At 38.7% G+C, this 18,548-nt stretch overlaps 1 protein-coding gene across 1 annotated transcript in view; it reads right to left on the bottom strand.

Moving 5' to 3' along the window:
• Nucleotides 1–7,974, bottom strand: part of LOC124555052 (lysophospholipid acyltransferase 5) — a 179,151-nt gene extending 171,177 nt beyond the window's left edge. The window contains exons 1-3 of the mRNA XM_047128825.1: nucleotides 7,782–7,974; nucleotides 7,581–7,688; nucleotides 5,806–5,928 (exon numbers count right to left, since the gene is read on the bottom strand). Coding sequence (XP_046984781.1) covers nucleotides 5,806–5,928; nucleotides 7,581–7,688; nucleotides 7,782–7,860 — 310 coding nt within the window. The 5' untranslated portion in view covers nucleotides 7,861–7,974. The remainder of the gene's footprint in view (nucleotides 1–5,805; nucleotides 5,929–7,580; nucleotides 7,689–7,781) is intronic.
• Between the last annotated feature and the right edge of the window lie 10,574 nt (nucleotides 7,975–18,548).

Raw genomic sequence — 18,548 nt, 5'->3', positions numbered from 1 at the left:
GAAGTAAACCAGACCACCATTCAATAATGCTAGTTCATGAGCTTCACAACCACTACAGTTGATTCACATTGATGTACTGGGTCCCATGGAAACTGCATCACTACAAAGTATGAAATATTTATGCATGTGTATTTTGTAACGGGCAAACTCAGTGTATTCGGAGCTTTCAAGGACTACAATGTAATGTAACCTAATGGAAAAAGAACTGAAGAAGGAAATAAAAATCATTTGCTTAGTCACTGGTGAAAAGTACCGCAAAAAAGATTTTGAAAACTTCTTGAGCAAATATGGTATTAGGCAACAGACGACTACTCCTTATTGTCCTCAGCAGAATGGGCTTGAAGAGTGTACAAACAAAACACTGCCAGAAAGTGCTAAATGAATGTTATTTGATGTTGATTCACTTAAAGAATACTGGACCAAGACAACAGTGACAGCTGCTTGTATTATTAATAGATTACCTGCCAAAGTGATGGGGGTAAAAACACCTTTGGAGACATGGTCAGGCAGGAAACCTGATTCATCACATATGCAAATTTTTGGCTCAGAAGTTATCACTAATTCCTAAGGAAGAACAGAAAAAAAGGGAATCTAAGACCAGAAAGCTCATATTTGTCGGCTATTGTGAGTATACCTGTTGTGAATGTAGTAACTGAATGCTACTATTAATTAAGCTCAAACATCCACAGTAGCAGAAAAAATTTTCCCTGCTATACACTGCTGAGCCAAAATATTGTGACCACCTGCTTAATAGCTTGTTTGTCTGTCTTTGGAACAAAGTACATCACTGATACTGTGTATCAGGGATCTAACAGTTTGTTGGTATGTTTGTGAAGATATGTGGCACTGGATGTCTACACACAGGTCATGTAATTCACGTAAATAAGGGGCCGCTGATTTGCGTATGTGGTGATGGCACCCAATAGTGATCCAGATGGGTTCTGCAGGATATACACTGGGTTAATTTGGTCGCCGAGGTATCAACGTGAGTTCACTATAATGCTTCTAAAACCACTGTAGCATGGTTCTGGCTCCGAGGGACAGACAATTACACTGCTGAAAGGCGATATCACCGTCAGGGAAGACATCAGTATGAAGGGACGAGGTGGTTTGCAACTGTCAATATGTCTTTGATTACTACAACAGGACTCATGCAACTGCAGGATATTATCTCACTTAGCATAATACTGCTCCACCAGCCTGTGCCCATGGCACGCTGCACGTTTCGAGCCACCGTTCACCTCAATGACAGTGTTAGTGGAGATGACCATCAACCTAGTGCAGCAAAAATGTGATTCAACTGAAGAGCTGCCATGTTTCCATTGATTGACGGTTGAATGCCCATAGTCCCACGCCAACTGCAGTCGTAACTGATGGTATCACTGGGTCAACATGTGAACACATAGGGGTGATCTGCTGCAGAGCCCCACATTCAACAATGAACGGTGTGCTCTGAAACACTTGTGCGTGCACCAGTGTTGTGCTCTTTCAGCAGAGAAGCCATAGATCACCATCTATCCTACTTTAAAGAGCAGACAAGCCTCTGAACCCCACGTTCTGTGAAGACTCATGGACGTCCCAACGATTTAGTGCCTTTTAGTAGTTTCAGTGTCCTCCTACCTTTTTCTGTAGCTGCTCATGACAGTAGCACGTGAACATTTGACCAGCGTCACCGTTTTTGAGATACTTGTTCACAGACTCTGAATAATAATAATAATAATAATAATAATGATATGCCCTTTGTCAAAGTCACTTATCTCAATGGCAGAGGTTGAAAATACCGCTTCAGTTGCAAAGTTTTTTATTATCACAAGACCAGTTTTGGGCTCTTATAAGCCCATCTTCAGGTGTCGTAACTTGGTGCTGTGGACCCTGAGCGCCCCAGTGGACAGATACTAGGCGTGGTGTGCTACCTATGAGCGCAGAACAGGGACTCCCTGTTCTGTGCTCAAAAGTAGCATACCACACCTAGTACACGTCCACTGGGGTGCTCAGGGTCCTCAGCACTAAGTTACAACACCTGAAGATGGGCTTATAAGAGCCCGAAACTGGTTGTGTGATAAAAGAACTTTACAACTGAAACGGTATTTTCAAACTCTGGTATAATGCTCAGTTGCGGATGTTCCTCCAATAGAATTGTTTATCTCAATGGATTTTCCCATTTACGGCTCATATCTTCACTAAGAGGATGCACCATCTGTGTCTGCTCCATTTACATACTTTTATTACTCTGTTAAATGCCCACAATGCCACCAGGCGTCATCCAACGTCACAGTGGGCAGTGGTCATACTGTTTTAACTGATCACTGTAGTTCTTTAAAGGTGGTCAACAGGTGGTTTTGTGGACACACAATAACAGAAATGTGGCAACACAATAAGAAATAACAAATAACGCTTATTATGAGTATGTTACAAAACGGTACCATGGCACAGTTTGGCACTTAATGTCCTTACTTGATAGAATGATACCTAAATAACTTTGCTGTCTTTTGGAAATCTACGATATTATCCTATAACTGTTAGTAATTTGCAGACACTCTGTTAATGGTTCTAGTTCTCTATAAACAGTGGCTGCTAAGTCCGAAGGTAGTCTTCAGAGTACTATACTGGGCTGACTGCAGGCACTGAACTGTCTAATTGCTGGCTTTTAACTGCCTGAGTGCCTGCAGCATGGCATGTTTTGGTACCTGTCAGTGAAAAGATTTCCAAGTGTGCCAGTACAAGAGAGATGCAATGTGCTCCGAAGTTGACAGAGTTCCCTACTGGCTGACCACACTATCGACAGACACATACAATGAGCTGAAGGAAGTGGCACAAAAGCAGGAGGTGGCCTGGGTTTGTGAGTGCCATCTGGATGCTTCTGCACAACAGAGATGCCAGGCAAGTGGTTGGGCCTGTGTGTTGGTGGCCTTTCACAGTATCTGTTATGTAACTCTTGCTAGGTGCACAACGCTACCAAATGGTATCGCCTGGTTGATCATGACATATATTATGTCATTAAGAGCAGAAATGAGGTATTATTAGAAAATGCAGTAAACTGTGATAAAATATAGTTTCTTCATATGTGAGATGTGCTGTACCATCTGAAGAAACCAGAAGAGAATATATCATAGAAAAAGAATAGACAGTTCATAATTCTACAGATGATACTTACACTGTGTGTATAAATGATGATGCTGAATGTCAATCAGATGATGACGACAATGATGCCAACACACCTTATAGGAGGATATCAGTTGATTCTCTTATGCACAATTACAGCTTACATCTATAAAAAGATTATTTGATGAAGAGAGAAAGAAGAGGGTGGTCTTAGTTTATTTGGTCAAGTTTCATGGCTGAGTGATTCACAGATTGTTGAAGAAATATAACATCTACTCACGGTGATCATTGAAAGAAAACATTGGATGGAGAATATGACTCCTTCATAAAAATAAAATGTGGTCATTAGTAGTCCTTCCTCAAAGAAAAAGGGTTTTACCTTTTATGTGGATATTTAAAACAAAGGTAAATGACACAAGAGAAATAACTCAGTACAAGGTAAGATTAGGGTTAATGGATGCACTGAGGGAAAAAGTACTGATTATGATGAACTCTACTTGCCAGTTGTAAGGTACACTTCAGTATGTTAGCTGACTCCTAAATACAATACAGGCACAGGTCAGATGAGTGCAGTAAGTGCATTTCTGTAGGAAGACACTCACACTGAAATTTGTGAATCACAACCAGCGATATACTCAGAAGGTACCAAAGTATAAAGTCTCGGTATTGTTTGGAGCAAGCTAGCTGGCAGTGGAATCTGAAGTTGAATAATATACTGCTTGAAATAGGACTTGAAACATTAAGAATGGATTCCTGCATGTATTGTTCTGGTGGGAAATCAATAATGTAATTCCTTACAGTGTGTGTACATGATATACTAACTTTTAGTGGCCATCAGTAAAACAAAGAACAACTAAAACAAAAATTTTGCATGAAAGATGAGGTAAGAATTATGAAACAGGAGTGATGAAGTTAGATCAAAAGAAGTATGTCAATGAAATATTTAATCTCTTTATATTGTCAAATTGTAGGCCTGTTTGAACTCGCACTAAAGAGAATGGCAAAATTTGGTAAAAATCCAACTGAAAGAAGAGACAACATGCAATATACAGACATACAATAGAATGTTCACTGTGTCTTGCACAAGTGACAAGCTCAGATATTTCACATGCTATAAACAAATTAAGTTAATAGTGCAATGATCTGCAAAAGCAACAATGGCTCAGTATGAAACAAGATCTCAGGTATCTACAGGGAACCAAGGATTTGCAACTGTTTCACTAAAGCAGACTTCACAGAAATAACTGGATATTGTGATTCAAACTAGCCAATGATCCTATACACAGGAGGTTCTGTACAGGTTTTCTCACTCCGCAAAGGCAATATTGCATTGGAATTCGTGCAAACAGGGATCACTGTGTCAAAAATCTATGGATAGCACTCATTGAATCCTAGCTGCTATTTTGACTGGGCCAGAGGTGGGAATCTTCCTACATGTTGGCCAGGGAGCCTCAAGATAGCAAAACATATCACTGAAACTGGTTGCTTAACAAAATAACAATTGGAAAGTTAAATGGCTAAAAGATGTTTTGATTAGACATTCTGTACTAATCAGCCAAGGTCCTGCAACCATCTGTATACAGATGGACATACAGAGACATCTGCACCAGTCTTTAATTTTTGATCACAATATATTCCATGGGCTGTACTGTACAATAAGTTGTAGGCAGATCGTAACATTACACTGTTTACAATATAGCAAATTTAGGATATTTGCTATTTGCTCAGCAGTAAACATACTGCAAACACGTGGCTGGGATTGTTGTTTATGGTCTCCATCATGCAAGAACACACAATGCACTTGATCACTGATTTTATGTAGGTTTAGAAAATTTCTGAGCTGGGATAATCATGGAGAATGGAGATAAACAATTCTTGGGAGTTGTGGGACCTGTCCTCTCTTTGGAGTCATTATGTAGGATAAGGCATATCAAAGGACAGGCTATTCACTGAGGAGCTGTGCAAGGATGATAGCTATGCAAGCAGTTGAGCAAAAGAAGATGAATAACATTTCTCAAAATCTCCAATTGGTCTGCCAATAATGTGGCAGTACATGTCGAGTCAGAGCTGATGGTTTTGAAACAGGGCTGTGTGACATGGGTTTTTGGAAATGTGATGGAATATTGTCGCTAAGAAATCAAAGGATGCTGAGTTTCGCTCCTGTCTTTCATGTGGCATACCTAGAGTTGCCATGTCTGGAGTCTCACGAAAGAATGCTCTTCAACCACTTCTAGAAGTAGCTCTAATTAGTTTCCCTTAATTACAACTCAGGAGTAAGATTTGCTGACCTATGACAGGTGGCTGAAAAAAATATATAACAGAAGTTATTTGTCGTGTCTAAACAAAAATAGGTAACTTCACTTCATCCTGCTGGTGTGTACTAGACAAAATGAGGATGCTCCAAGTTGGCAACACTGCACTGTTAGTTAGTTTTACAAGGGCAAGGGTTCACAGGGATGATAAAAAAAGTAACAAAAATCTAGCATATAAACAGGTAGGGTTGCAGCTTTGGTATTTCTGCCAAAGGCACAAGATACCTTGCTGTGACCCTACCCTGTATCCCCTTCTCAACCAATGACAATACATTACAAACAGATTTCCTCCAACTACATTATGTATTCTTTCCCTGAAACTTCTTTTTCATTATTGCAAATAGATATACTTAAAACTCTTAAACATAGTACTTCACAAATCCTAATTTACCTGCAAGAAGATACAGCATAGTAAACGTAAAAATACTGCACACAGATTCCTTGGATGCACCAAAGATCTGCAGGAAAATATAAGTTCCGAAGACGGCCATCATAGAATGCATGACATCCTCACCTGAAAATTGATACCAAAATCTCAGCAAAGAAACATTTTAAGAAAGTTATAGCATGTCGTTTATTTAGAGACAGCACATCCAATGTTAGTAAGTACACAAAATTCAAAGAACAGTTCAGATAAATCATTAGCACCAAAATATCAATATTCTGATTTGGCAAGTAAATTTAAAATAAGTTATAATGAACAGTGAATAAAATATTCCATAATTTTCTGTTTAGAATGTACAACAATGAACAGTTGTGCCACTGATGAATTTGTATGAAGATGAGAGGAAATAAAGATACAGCCAGTCTAACGAGGAACTTACAAAACATTCTATTGTACTTACAAAATTAGTTACTTCGAACATCCAATTACACAACTTACATAGACTATGTAAACAGTACAAAAAACAACTAAAATTGAAGAATAACACTTTCCCTAATATCATTTCAAACAACTGTCATCAGGGTATCAAAATTCTACATTCTCCATATGATTCGTTCAACCCTCACATTTTACACAAGAGCAATATATACACCTGATGCATGTACTCTTTATGACATAATTGCACTTTTGTTAGCAGTTCTGTGAAAACTAATCACGACAAAATATTTCTGGAAATCATTTCAATTAAGGCCTGCAGAAGTATTTTTGAGTAAAGTAGGGCACTCATAAATCCTAAAGTTTGGGTAGTAATAATAATAAAGTGCCCCTCTCCATGGTTGATGGACATTATGTATAATGCAAAATTACACGAATCAAAGTACATGCCATATATTTGTCTACAAGGCCCTAGATAATATAATAGATGTTTTTCAATTTACTTTGTTGCTTTCACTATCTATTATAAACATACAGAGTGAATGAAGACCTCATGCTATGCTGCAAGTCAGCTAGTACTATAACCATTCTTTTGTATTCTCATTCGTTTGCTTTGTCAGCTCAAAATAAAATTGTCCCCTCCAACTAATCTAGACTGTGGACTGCATTAAATATCAGTTTGTCACAAAAGCAAGTGTTCCCGGGCTAACAATACAATAGTCAGCGTGGCTTGGGAGCCGTAAAGGATTATTATGCACATTTTATTCCGTTTAGTGCGATAACCAAACAATAGTGTCAGTTCATTTACTCCGTACCGACTGCAAAAATATCCTAAAACAGTCCAGGAATGAAAAAGACCTTCAGATTTGGAGTCTGACAGTTATTTACCTGTAACCTAACAATAGCACCGACTATTTTGTGACTGAAAACAGAGAAAGGTGCGGACTGAACTAGGACTTCAACAATAAATACGTAAATAACTTGACGGGGTCTACATTTTTCAAGGACAGCGTTTGGTAATCCCGAATGGAGTCACAAACCAGTATTCTGTAAGTTTGCAGCACCATTTTCTTCTTTGATATTTGGAGATCAGAAACATCGAAATTAACGTTGTCGCAAGACCACTAGTTCTTTTCCTGCTTGACAACGCATGATCGACACTTCTGCGCTTTTAAAAGTATGTGAGAAGAAACATAGGCAGATTCACAACTTCCTATGAAAGTATCTGGATTAGAATATGCTAAACGCCACAATTAGGCTTCACTAACGACAACAGTAACGCATTCAAGGTCCATTAAAATACTTCATATTATTAATGAACAAGCAGATTATAAGCAAATACTTGCCATAATTGAAATATGCAATAATTAATCCGACGACAACAAAGAATACGTGCCGCAGAGTCTCAGACATACTGCGAACATAATGGTGATAAAAGGCAGCTACTGGGTACCCTAAAAAAAGGAGAATTATTTACTTCATGGAGCATTTTGCTTCATCAACAAAACGTAAAAATTATCAGCGCGCTCAGCACCAAATCAACAAACCTGCAAGTAACGATATAACCAGCCTTAACGCTGGTTCCGGGGCACCTAAATGATAGGCTATTGATTCCAGGATGTTCATCTTATTTGTTAGTAAATACCACTTAAAAAATCTTTCGAGTACGACTGGACAAGAACACAACAATAACTTCACCCTGACGACACCATAACATGACTCAAAACACAACGCCAAAGATCAACAAAGTGGTCAACAGTTGATATACAACCAATGATATAACTCATACAGCATTTTACCAACATCACGGTGTCGGTAAAGACTGTAAGTATATGTGTTGCCGAGAATCCAAGATATCCTTGTCGTCGAGAATATTTGTGTGAGTGTAAATCGTAAACCAGAACAACGAAGATTCTTACACTTATTTATTTATTTATTCACCCAAGGATCATCTCACAATTATGTAGGATCTGTCAAGGTAATATACTGCCAACCAATTGGCAAAAATAAAACATATGGTATACATAACATGCTTTAAGAGGATAGAACAGGTAGCCTATGGGGATGGGAAAGGTGGCCACCTGTCACCTTGATTAAGGAACCACCCCGGCATTTGCCTTAGCAGTAGGTTGACGGAACGGAATGTCAAAAGTTCCACAACGCATTTCAAATGGCGACTTTGGGCATTCACGCAGACCATCACCTGAACGGGACGGAACGGAATGTCAGAGTCAACATTCTTCTGGAAGCCTGTATGGACACTGATGTGAGTGATGGTGTCATCGTCTACTACCATCGGAAGTTAAGGAATTTTTCTCTGCGCTCGCTCACTTTGCAATAGTGGATTCTGTGCTGTTGAGTTCCTTTAGTCTTCATTTCATTAATCTGCGTTGTTTTCGTGAGACACAGACCTCATAATCTGGAAGATGGGGTTGGTCTATCGGGCTATCCTTATTTGGGATTTCTGCTATCTTTCTAAATCACTAAGGCATATGCTAGTACAGTTCCTTAATCACGATCACAGCCAAGCATATGTCTTATCCTACGACACCATCTGTCCTATCCTCATAAAGAATGTTATGTATTCTGTGTGTTGCATAATTTGAGCTACAGGGGTAATTATTGATTTAAACTCCATTACCTTAACAATTCCTGAATTTCTGTATCACTGTGAGATGGTCCTTGGATGAATAAATATAATAATGATCATAACAACGGTAAATAACACAATGCAAGTATGCCATGAATGCTTGAATATTTTTTGCATTGAGTATTCTGCTTAGTTAAATGGTGATGACATTGTCTTTGGTAAAATATTCTGTACATAAAATTGTTCCCCATTCAGATCTCCAGGTGAAGACTACTTGGGAGGATACTGTTATCAGGGAGAACAAAACTGGCATCTTACAGAACATAGCGTGAATCGCTGTATCCTTAAATCAGGTAGAAGGCTTGTAGAAATTAAAAATGGATAAATTGAAGTTAGATATAGTGGGAATTAGTGAAGTTTAGTAGTGGAAAGAACAGGACTTGTGATCAGGTGAGTACAAGTTTATAAATACAAAATCAAATAGGGGTAATGAGGAGTAGATCTAATAATGATTAAGAAAACAGGATTGCAGATAAGCTACTATGAACAGCAGAGCGAATGCATTATCATAGAAGCGATAGACATGAAACCAATACCCACCACAATAGTACAAGTTTATACGCCAACTAGCTCCACAGATGATGAAGAGATTGAAAGAATATATGGAGAGTTGAAAGAAATAACTCAAATAGTTAAGAGAGACGCATTCGGGAGGACGACGGTTCAATCCCGTCTCCGGCCATCCTGATTTAGGTTTTCCGTGATTTCCCTAAATCGCTTCAGGCAAATGCCGGGATGGTTCCTTTGAAAGGGCACGGCCGATTTCCTTCCCCATCCTTCCCTCACCCGAGCTTGCGCTCCGTCTCTAATGACCTCATTGTCGACGGGACGTTAAACACTAATGTCCTCCTCCAGTTAAGAGAGAGGAAAATTTGACTGTGGTGGAAGACTGGAATTCGATAGTAGGAAAGAGAAGAGATAGAAAAATAATAAGGGAATATGGACTATGGGAAAGGAATGGCTTTGAGTACAATTTGTTCTTGCTCACTCTGCATTGAGGAACCTGGAGTTGCATGTATTGTAACTTTGGTAATCACTATTGATTTATAGGTCTCCACATTTAGCTCTGACCATCAACACACATTTGCAACTTTTAAAATAGGGGCTTGAAGTGGCCCTTGTTGTGCAGTCCATCAGGATCCCAGTAGCCCTTTTCTGTAATGTAAAAACTTCATTTAATCAACTATTACTTTCACCCCAAAATACTATTCCAAGAGCTGCAAGGGACTGGAAATAACCAAAGTAAGTACTTCTAATACCTCCTGAGGAGCAAACTTTTGAAATGATTGTCAGAGCAAAGTATCCCAAATTGAGTCTCTGGAAGAGTTTCATTACATTGTTTTTACAATTTAAATCTTGGTTAACATATCTTCCTATTAGTTTTGTACATCATATTCTTTCCCATTCATTACCATCAGGTACAAGTTAAAGATTCAGTTGCAATTAATGTTTTCCCAAATTGAATGTAATTTGTTTTCTTTATATTAAGGGTCAGCCTAACTATGAATGCATGGACTTCATGACTTGATCAGTTGTTGCAAAAAGAGATTCCTTAGCATCACTCACTATTACACAAGTGGTATCTGCAAACAATGTGATCTCAGCTGCAACTGTAAGACCTGTATGTCATTTATATAAATAGAAAACAAAAGAGGACCTAACAGACTATATTATGGTAGACCTGTCCCAACTTTCTTTGCACTGGGTACCTATCTGACTTCATGATTAGAATGAGCTGGTGTGATTTCCACAACTTGTTTTTTGTTATCCAGAGTTGATTTGAAGCACTTGTTTTCCACCCCTTTAATCCTGATTGCTTCTAGCTCATCTAAAAGAATTTCATGACTGCCAGTATCAAAAACTTTAGAAAAACATAATTATGTGATATAACACTATTATTACTTTTTAGGTTCCTAACTATTTCATTTGTGTAATCCATAACTGCTCTTTCTGTACTTCTAATATGCAATCCATAATTGCTGTTTCTGTATTTCCGACTCTTTGAAAGCCATGTTAACTACTGTTTAGTAGATTTTGGTCATTTAAGTATCATGTGATTTGATGTATCATTAACTTCTGGTATGCTTTAGAGAAATCTGAGGAAGGATGTGGGTTGATAGTTTTCAAATTTATACCAGTTACCACTTTTGAATAAAGGTATCACTTTCAAAATTTGCTCTCCCTCAGTAAATGATAAATTAACAATATGTGCCTGGGACTTTGCAATTGATGAAGCAGTTTGCTTTGCTTTACAAGTGACCCTAAAATTTCATCTATGCCTTCTAATATTTTGTATTTGTGGCTCTTACTCATCTTTACTAATTCATGCTTAGTAACTGGAACTATGTTCATGTTATATGCAGGTACACAATATTTAAGTTCATCCTAATTTCTGAAGTTGAGGTCTACTATTAGGTAAGCATTTATAAAACAATTATTTATATAATTTAGTATTTCCTTTTTCTCAATAATAGCGTTATCAGTGTTTGTAAGTACGATTTCCTGGTCATCATATGTCTTCCCCTGTTCCTTTTTACAATTTCCTACACAAATTTTGATTTATTGCCTGAAAGTCCTATTAAGCTTTCATTTCTCAGAAATTTTGCCTTTACTATTACTTTTCGATATATTTTCTTCATAGGCTTTAGAACTGTAAATATTCTATAGATCGTGGATCTATGGATCTTTTCATTTGAGAACTGTGACATTTTAGCGTCCAATAGGAATTTCTAATACTGTTGTGATCCAGGGACTAGATATAATGACCTATTTGGAAATCTCATTTCAAAACTGGTCATGAATACTAAAGAGAAAGCATTGTTAATACCTAATTGTTGAAGCACTTCTAACCAGGATTTATTATTTAGACCATTCATAAAACCTATGCAGTTTTATTCAGAGAAACGTCTCCTGTAAGTAAGATGTACATCCCTTTCTTTCACAGTTATAGCTGGAATTGTAAGGATGAGGGCATTGTGATAAAATATCCATAAACCAGTACAAATCATTTTCATCTTTGCGGTGTCCACACTTGAAAATATGTTGTCTGTAAGGTTTTCTGATCTATTTGTTATCCTTATGTGATTCTTAACGTTGTCCCCACAGATAAACAGTAAACATTATGCCCAGTAGATACTGTAATTTATTGATGAATATGTCTAAGCAACCTGTGACTGACGCACCTGATCTGAAGAAAGTTTTATACAAATGTTCAAAGGCTACAATGAGAATCTTTGCAGGTGACCCATAATGCGTTACAAGACAGCCTATTCTGAAAATCTACCTTTTCTCAGAAGACTACACAAAGATCACAGTGATATAATCAGGTAAATTCAGGCACATGTGGAAGTACTCATGCAGTGATTGTATCTATACAAGAACAATTAGTACAGTGCATAAGGTGGTAACTAATACTGAGACAAGATACTCCATGTCACATTACATTTAGCAGGGTGTGGATGTAAATGTATATGACTGCAGATCTGACTAATATAAGAGGTTGTGATTAGGATAAATACCAAAAAGAGTAAAAGAAAATATGTGCATTTCTGATCTATAAGAAACAGTCGCATACTACCAGACTAAGGAACTTTCACCTTATAAATACCAGTATTTGCAGATCTCGACAGTTTTAAATAGGAAGCCGCTTTGCGCCCTGATATTGTCAAAAGTGCACATGAAGATGGTTACTTGTCTGCAAGTTCTGTGGATCATAACGGTGACCACTCGTTATGATATGTAATGATTCAGTTTTACAATAATAGAACATCTTCTCCAACGAAACTATGATAACATGCTGGCCATTTAAATGATTACTTAAGTTTTTTTTTACATGCATAGAGTGCAAAAAATGATCTCAGAGACGATGAAGTGATATCTATGATCCTTAACTGAATTGAAATTGATTCATCAGTGATGTCGCATTGCGAGATCATACACAATTATATTTATCCGCCAGCCGCGGTGGCCGAGCGGTTCTAGGCGCTTCAGTCCGGAACCGCGCGACTGCTACGGTCGCAGGTTCGAATTCTGCCTCGGTCATGGATGTGTGTGGTGTCCTAGTTCTAAGTTCTAGGGGAATGATGACCTCAGATGTTAAGTCCCATAGTACTCAGAGCCATTTGAGCCATTTTTTTTACATTTATCCTTCTTCCTACCAGTACATCCACAAACTCTGCAGATTAATATACCAGATTCCTGCGCTCTGTCATATAACTAACAACCCAGATGTTGTAAGAGCAGGTGAGCTCCCTGCCGCCATTGGAAAAGCAGTAGACAGCAGCAAGTCGTACTCTTAGCTCACTTATTTGTTTCATAGTTTAATACTTAATTTCTTTGCGTGTTTTTGGGTACTTGCATAGTTTAATTCACGAATTTCGGGGGTGTTACAGTATTTGAGAGTTGTAGGATCGCGTTTTAGTACCTGAATAGTGTAAATTCACGTAGTCGTCAGTCATCTGTTTTTGTTTTGAACGGCCAGTGTCGCTTGGTCACAGCCAGTGAGCTCCACGCCGCCTTTGGATAAGCAACAGCCAGCAGCAAGTCGTACTCTGAGCTCACTTATTTGTTGCATAGTTTAATTCTTAATTTCGTTGCGTGTTTTTGGATACTTGCATAGTTTAATTCATAAATTTCGAGCGTATTATAGTATTTGAGAGTTGTAGCATCACGTTTTAGTATCCGTATAGTGTAAATTCGCATAGTCATCAGTCATCTGTTTGTTTTGAACGGCTTGTGAGATAAAAGAGAAGAAAGAAATTGTTAGGGATGGATAGAGACTGTGCCTGTTGTGGACGGATTCAGGGGGAATTGGTCACCATCCATAAACTGTTGGAAGCTGCGTTGGCCGAGGTCGACAGGCTCCAAGCTGTTGCCCTGGACCGCGGTAACATTGGGACACCTAAGGCGAGCGCTTTGGCGCCTCTGGATCCTGTAGCATCTCCTGGGATCTCTGATGCCACTGCGCCCCTAGATATACTCAACGGCCATACCAAAATAATAATTGGCTCCTTCTACTGACCCCCCAACTCAGATGATATAATAGCTGAACGCTTCAAAGAAAACTTGAATCTCATTACAAATAAGTACCCCACTCATATAGTTATAATTGGTGGAGACTTCAATCTACCCTCGATTTGTTGGCGAAAATACATATTCAAAGCCGGTAGTACACAGAAAACATCTTCCGAAATTGTACTAAATGCTTTCTCTGAGAATCACTTTGAACAATTAGTTCATGAGCCCACACAATTTTAAATGGTTGGCAAAATACACTTGACCTTTTAGCCACAAATAATCCTGATCTAATAGAAAGCGTCGTGACGGACGCATGGGTTAGTGAACACAAGGTCATTGTAGTGAGGCTCAAACCATATCAACCAAAGACACTAAAAATAAATGCAATATATATATATTTAAAACAGCAGATAAAAATTCACTTGATGCCTTCCTAAGAGAGAGTCTCCATTCCTTCCAAGCTAATTATGTAAGTGTAGACCAGATATGGCTCAAATTCAAAGATACAGTATCGACAGCAATAGATAGATTCATATCGCATAAGTTAATAAGAGGTGGGACTGATCCACCATGGTACACAAAACACGTCAGAACACTGTTGCAGAAGCAACAAAAAAAGCATGCCAAATTCAGAAGAACACAAAATCTCCAAGACTGACTAAGTTTCACAAAAGCTCGAAATTTATTGTGGGCGTCGATGCGAGATGCTTTTAATAGCTTCCACAATGAAATACTGTCTCAAAATATGCTAGAAAACCCAAAAAGATTCTGGTCGTATGTAAATTACACCAGTGGCAAAAAACAGTCAATAGCGTCACTGTGCGATAACGATGGAAATGTTACTGATGATGGTGCCACTAAAGCAGAGTTACTAAATACAGTATTCCGTAATTCCTTCACGAAAGAAGATGAAGAAAATATTACAGAATTCGAAACCAGAACAGCTGTTAGCATGAGTGACACAAAAGTAGATATCTTAGGTGTTGCGAAACAACTCAAATCACTTATGAAAGGCAAGTCTTCCAGTCCAGATAGTATACCAATCAGGTTCCTCTCAGAGTGCAGGGACACAATATACAACCACTCACTTGACAAAAGGTCTGGAAAGTAGCACAGGTCACACCAACATTCAAGAAAGGAAATAGGAGTAACCCATTGAATTACAGACCCATATCGCTGACCTCAATTTGTAGTAGGATTTTGGAGCATTTACTGTACTCGAACATTATGAATCACCTTGAAGAAAATGGCTTTTTGATAAATAACCAACACGGATTCAGAAAAAAACGTTCTTGTGCAACACAGCTAGCTCTTTATTTCCATGAAGTAATGAGTGTCAGATCGATTCCATATTCCTAGATTTCCAGAAGGCTTTGGATATCGTTACTCACAAGCGACTATTAATGAAATTGCGTACATATGGAGTATCGTCTCAGTTGTGTAACTGGATTCGTGATTTCCTCTCAGGGAGGTAACAGTTCGTAGTGATAGACGGTAAATCATCGAGTAGAACGGAAGTGATATCTGGCGTTCCACAAGGTAGTGTCATAGGCCCTGTGCTGTTCCTGATTTATATAAATGAACTAGGTGATAATCTGAGCAGCCCCCTTAGATTGTTTGCAGATGACGCTGTAATTTACCGTCTAGTAAAATAATCAGACAATGAATTCCAATTACAAAATGATCTAGAGAGAATTTCTGTATGGAGCGAAAAGTGTCAATAAGCACTAAACAAAGAAAAGTGCGAGGTCATCCACATGGGCACTAAAAGCAATCCGATAAATTTTGGGTATACAATAAATCGCACAAATCTAAGGGCTGTCAATTCGATTAAATACCTAGGAATTACAATTATGAACAACTTAACTTGGAAAGACAACATAGATAATATTGTGGAGAAGGCGAACCAAAGACTGCGCTTTGTTGCCAGAACATTTAGAAGATGTGACAAACCCACTAAAGAGACAGCCTACTTGTCCGTCCTCTACTGGAATATTGCTGCACGGTATGGGATCCTTACCAGGTGGGATTGATGGAGGACATCAAAAAAGTGCAAAGAAGGGCAGCTCGTTCCATGTTATTGCGCAATAGGGGTGAGAGTGTCACTTATATGATACGCGAGTTGGGGTGGTAGTCACTGAAACAAAGGCGGTTTTCTTTGCGGCGAGATCCATTTACGAAATTTCAATCACCAACTTTCTGTTCCGAATGGGTAAATATTTTGTTGACATACACCTACGTAAGGAGAAATGATCATCATAATAAAATAAGAGAAATCAGAGCTCGAGCGGAAAGATTTAGGTGTTATTTTTTCCCACGCACCATTCAAGAGTGAAATTGTAGAGAAGTAGTACGAAAATGGTTCGATAAACCCTCTGCCAGGCACTTAAGTGTGAATTTCAGAGTAACCATGTAGATGTAGATGTAGATGTAGATGTAGATGTGGCTCAGAAAGAATAAGTTGTCAGGACAATATGATTTATCTGTCAAATATACTGTTGCAAAAAATGCCGTCGAAAGAAATTATATATCGTATGCAAGTCAACTGGTAGTTTGATTGGATTATGTCAATTTCATATCACACAAACAGATTCTAAAATAACAAGCGAGCATGGGTTTTGTAAAATTGTATATAGTTATAATTGAAAAGTGCAGTATTGTCACATTGTAACCAGGATCAAGTCCAAATACGAAAACTGACTTGCCAGTGAAGTACAACACTGGAAGCATGGTTATTGTGAACATCAACGTACGGGGAGAACAGAAAGAACTGAACTCCTGGATGGATGGTGCTGTTATTTATACAAGCATCGAATCTAGAAACATTACAAATGCAAGAAATTACGAGACCATTCCAGAAATGATAAGTGCTAAATAACAAATTATTGCTAGTGTTGTGTTTCAAGTGGCGACCCACAGCATGCCAACCAAAAACACTAATCATTATGCTACTTTGCATGGTGTACTGCGTGGGTCATTGTTCCCTCTCTGGTTGCCGTTTCAGAAGTTCTCATTGGAACGACTACAGCACCCTTGATCTAGATCTTGTGAGTGGTCCTCTGAATGGGAGTACCAGAAGATACCTGTTTTCTGGCCATGTTGTCACTTCCTCTTCACTGCGACGTTCATCAGAGGTAGCCCCTTCCATCGGAGATTTACGATCGTAGAGCAGGTCTTCAGTTATTTTGAACGAGAAGCTCCCATCCTCAATCTGCACCTCAGGACCGTAGTTAAGGTTTGATACGGAGAAAATGGACGACGTCTGTGCACTTTTCACTTCTGGATGAAGGACCATCATCCTCGAGTTTCTATGCGACGTCCTACAAGCGACAAATGATACAATATTGCTCAATTAGAGCTTTAGCAACTTTTCTGATGGTACCACTTTCCATATAGGTGTCAAAATCCATTCCCAGTCTCCTGGCCTGTATGTTGCTGACCAGTGATTGGCTTTATAGCGCTCTCGGTTTTATCTTGGGCGTCCAGTTTCCTGATTATTCAGCCCTGGTGGTAGGGTGTTGCTCATAGTCATCCTCAGTATTGTCCAAATGGAACAAGAACAGTGTATCCAATGACACACATCGACAGCATATCTGTCAATGTCTCGATAAAGCGTTCTGTGAGACCATCATCTGTGGGTCGTTGGCAATTGCCTTCATGTGAGTGATGTCGCAACATGAAATTGCCTCCAATACTAATCTTGACTGGAAAGCTTGGCCAAGATCATATATCATTACACAGGGTGCTCCATGCTTCAGAATAATGTCTTCTACAAAGAAGCTTACAAATTCTGGAGCCTTGGCAGTTGGCACAGCTTTGGTGACAGCCCAGCAGGTAAGGTAGTCAGTGCAAACTATCGGCTATCATTTTCCATTGACTTTTGGAACCTCCCTAAGAGGTCACTTCAAGTTTGATTGAATGGTGCTGAGACAGACACAATTACTGGTGGTAGATGCCCTGGAGGTAATCAGGGCATGTGCTTACATCACTTGAATTCCTTGTAGTGGTTCACATAGTGCATAATGAACTGGTAGAGGCTTGGTCAATGATACCTTTTTCTGATTCTGCATAGAATCTTCACGAATCACAGGTGATCAGATGTAGGAGCATCGTGGAATAACTTCAGCATAACTGGCGATAGGTGAACGAGGATGATGAACAACCATTTCCAGTCCATCGGATCATAGTTTCTCTTATATACTCTTATAACTGGAATTCTCCTTTGGTTGGTTCCTCATTCTTCAAGGCTTCTATGTTTCTCGGCATGTGTGGCTGTTGCCTCTGTTCAGCAGCAGTGTCATTTAATACAGTGATCTCTGAGATTTCGTCCATGCTGCTACGCTCCATCACAGGATTCATTGAAAAGTAGTCGATATCCTTGTTTGCCGTCTGTGTTTGTACATCACTGAAGTCTCAGTGATTATCGTGTCAGTTGATTTCAGCAATCCACGCTACACTATGAAGACAAACCCACCATACATAGCAAAACATTTGCACTATTGTTCCTCTTTTTTTCCTCATGATTATCAGATTTTTGCCCACTGTACGACTATAAATTGAGCGCTGAATGCAATAAGAATATAAGCAGTTTTTATCAGGTTTCTTGTGACTATAAATCCTTTCACATGACCAGCCAAAATAATAGATC

Source organism: Schistocerca americana, chromosome X, assembly GCF_021461395.2.
Source record: "Schistocerca americana isolate TAMUIC-IGC-003095 chromosome X, iqSchAmer2.1, whole genome shotgun sequence".
Classification (NCBI taxonomy): Eukaryota; Metazoa; Arthropoda; class Insecta; order Orthoptera; family Acrididae; genus Schistocerca; species Schistocerca americana.
Note: the sequence above shows the minus strand (reverse complement) of the source record. Positions and strands in the feature narration are given on the sequence as shown.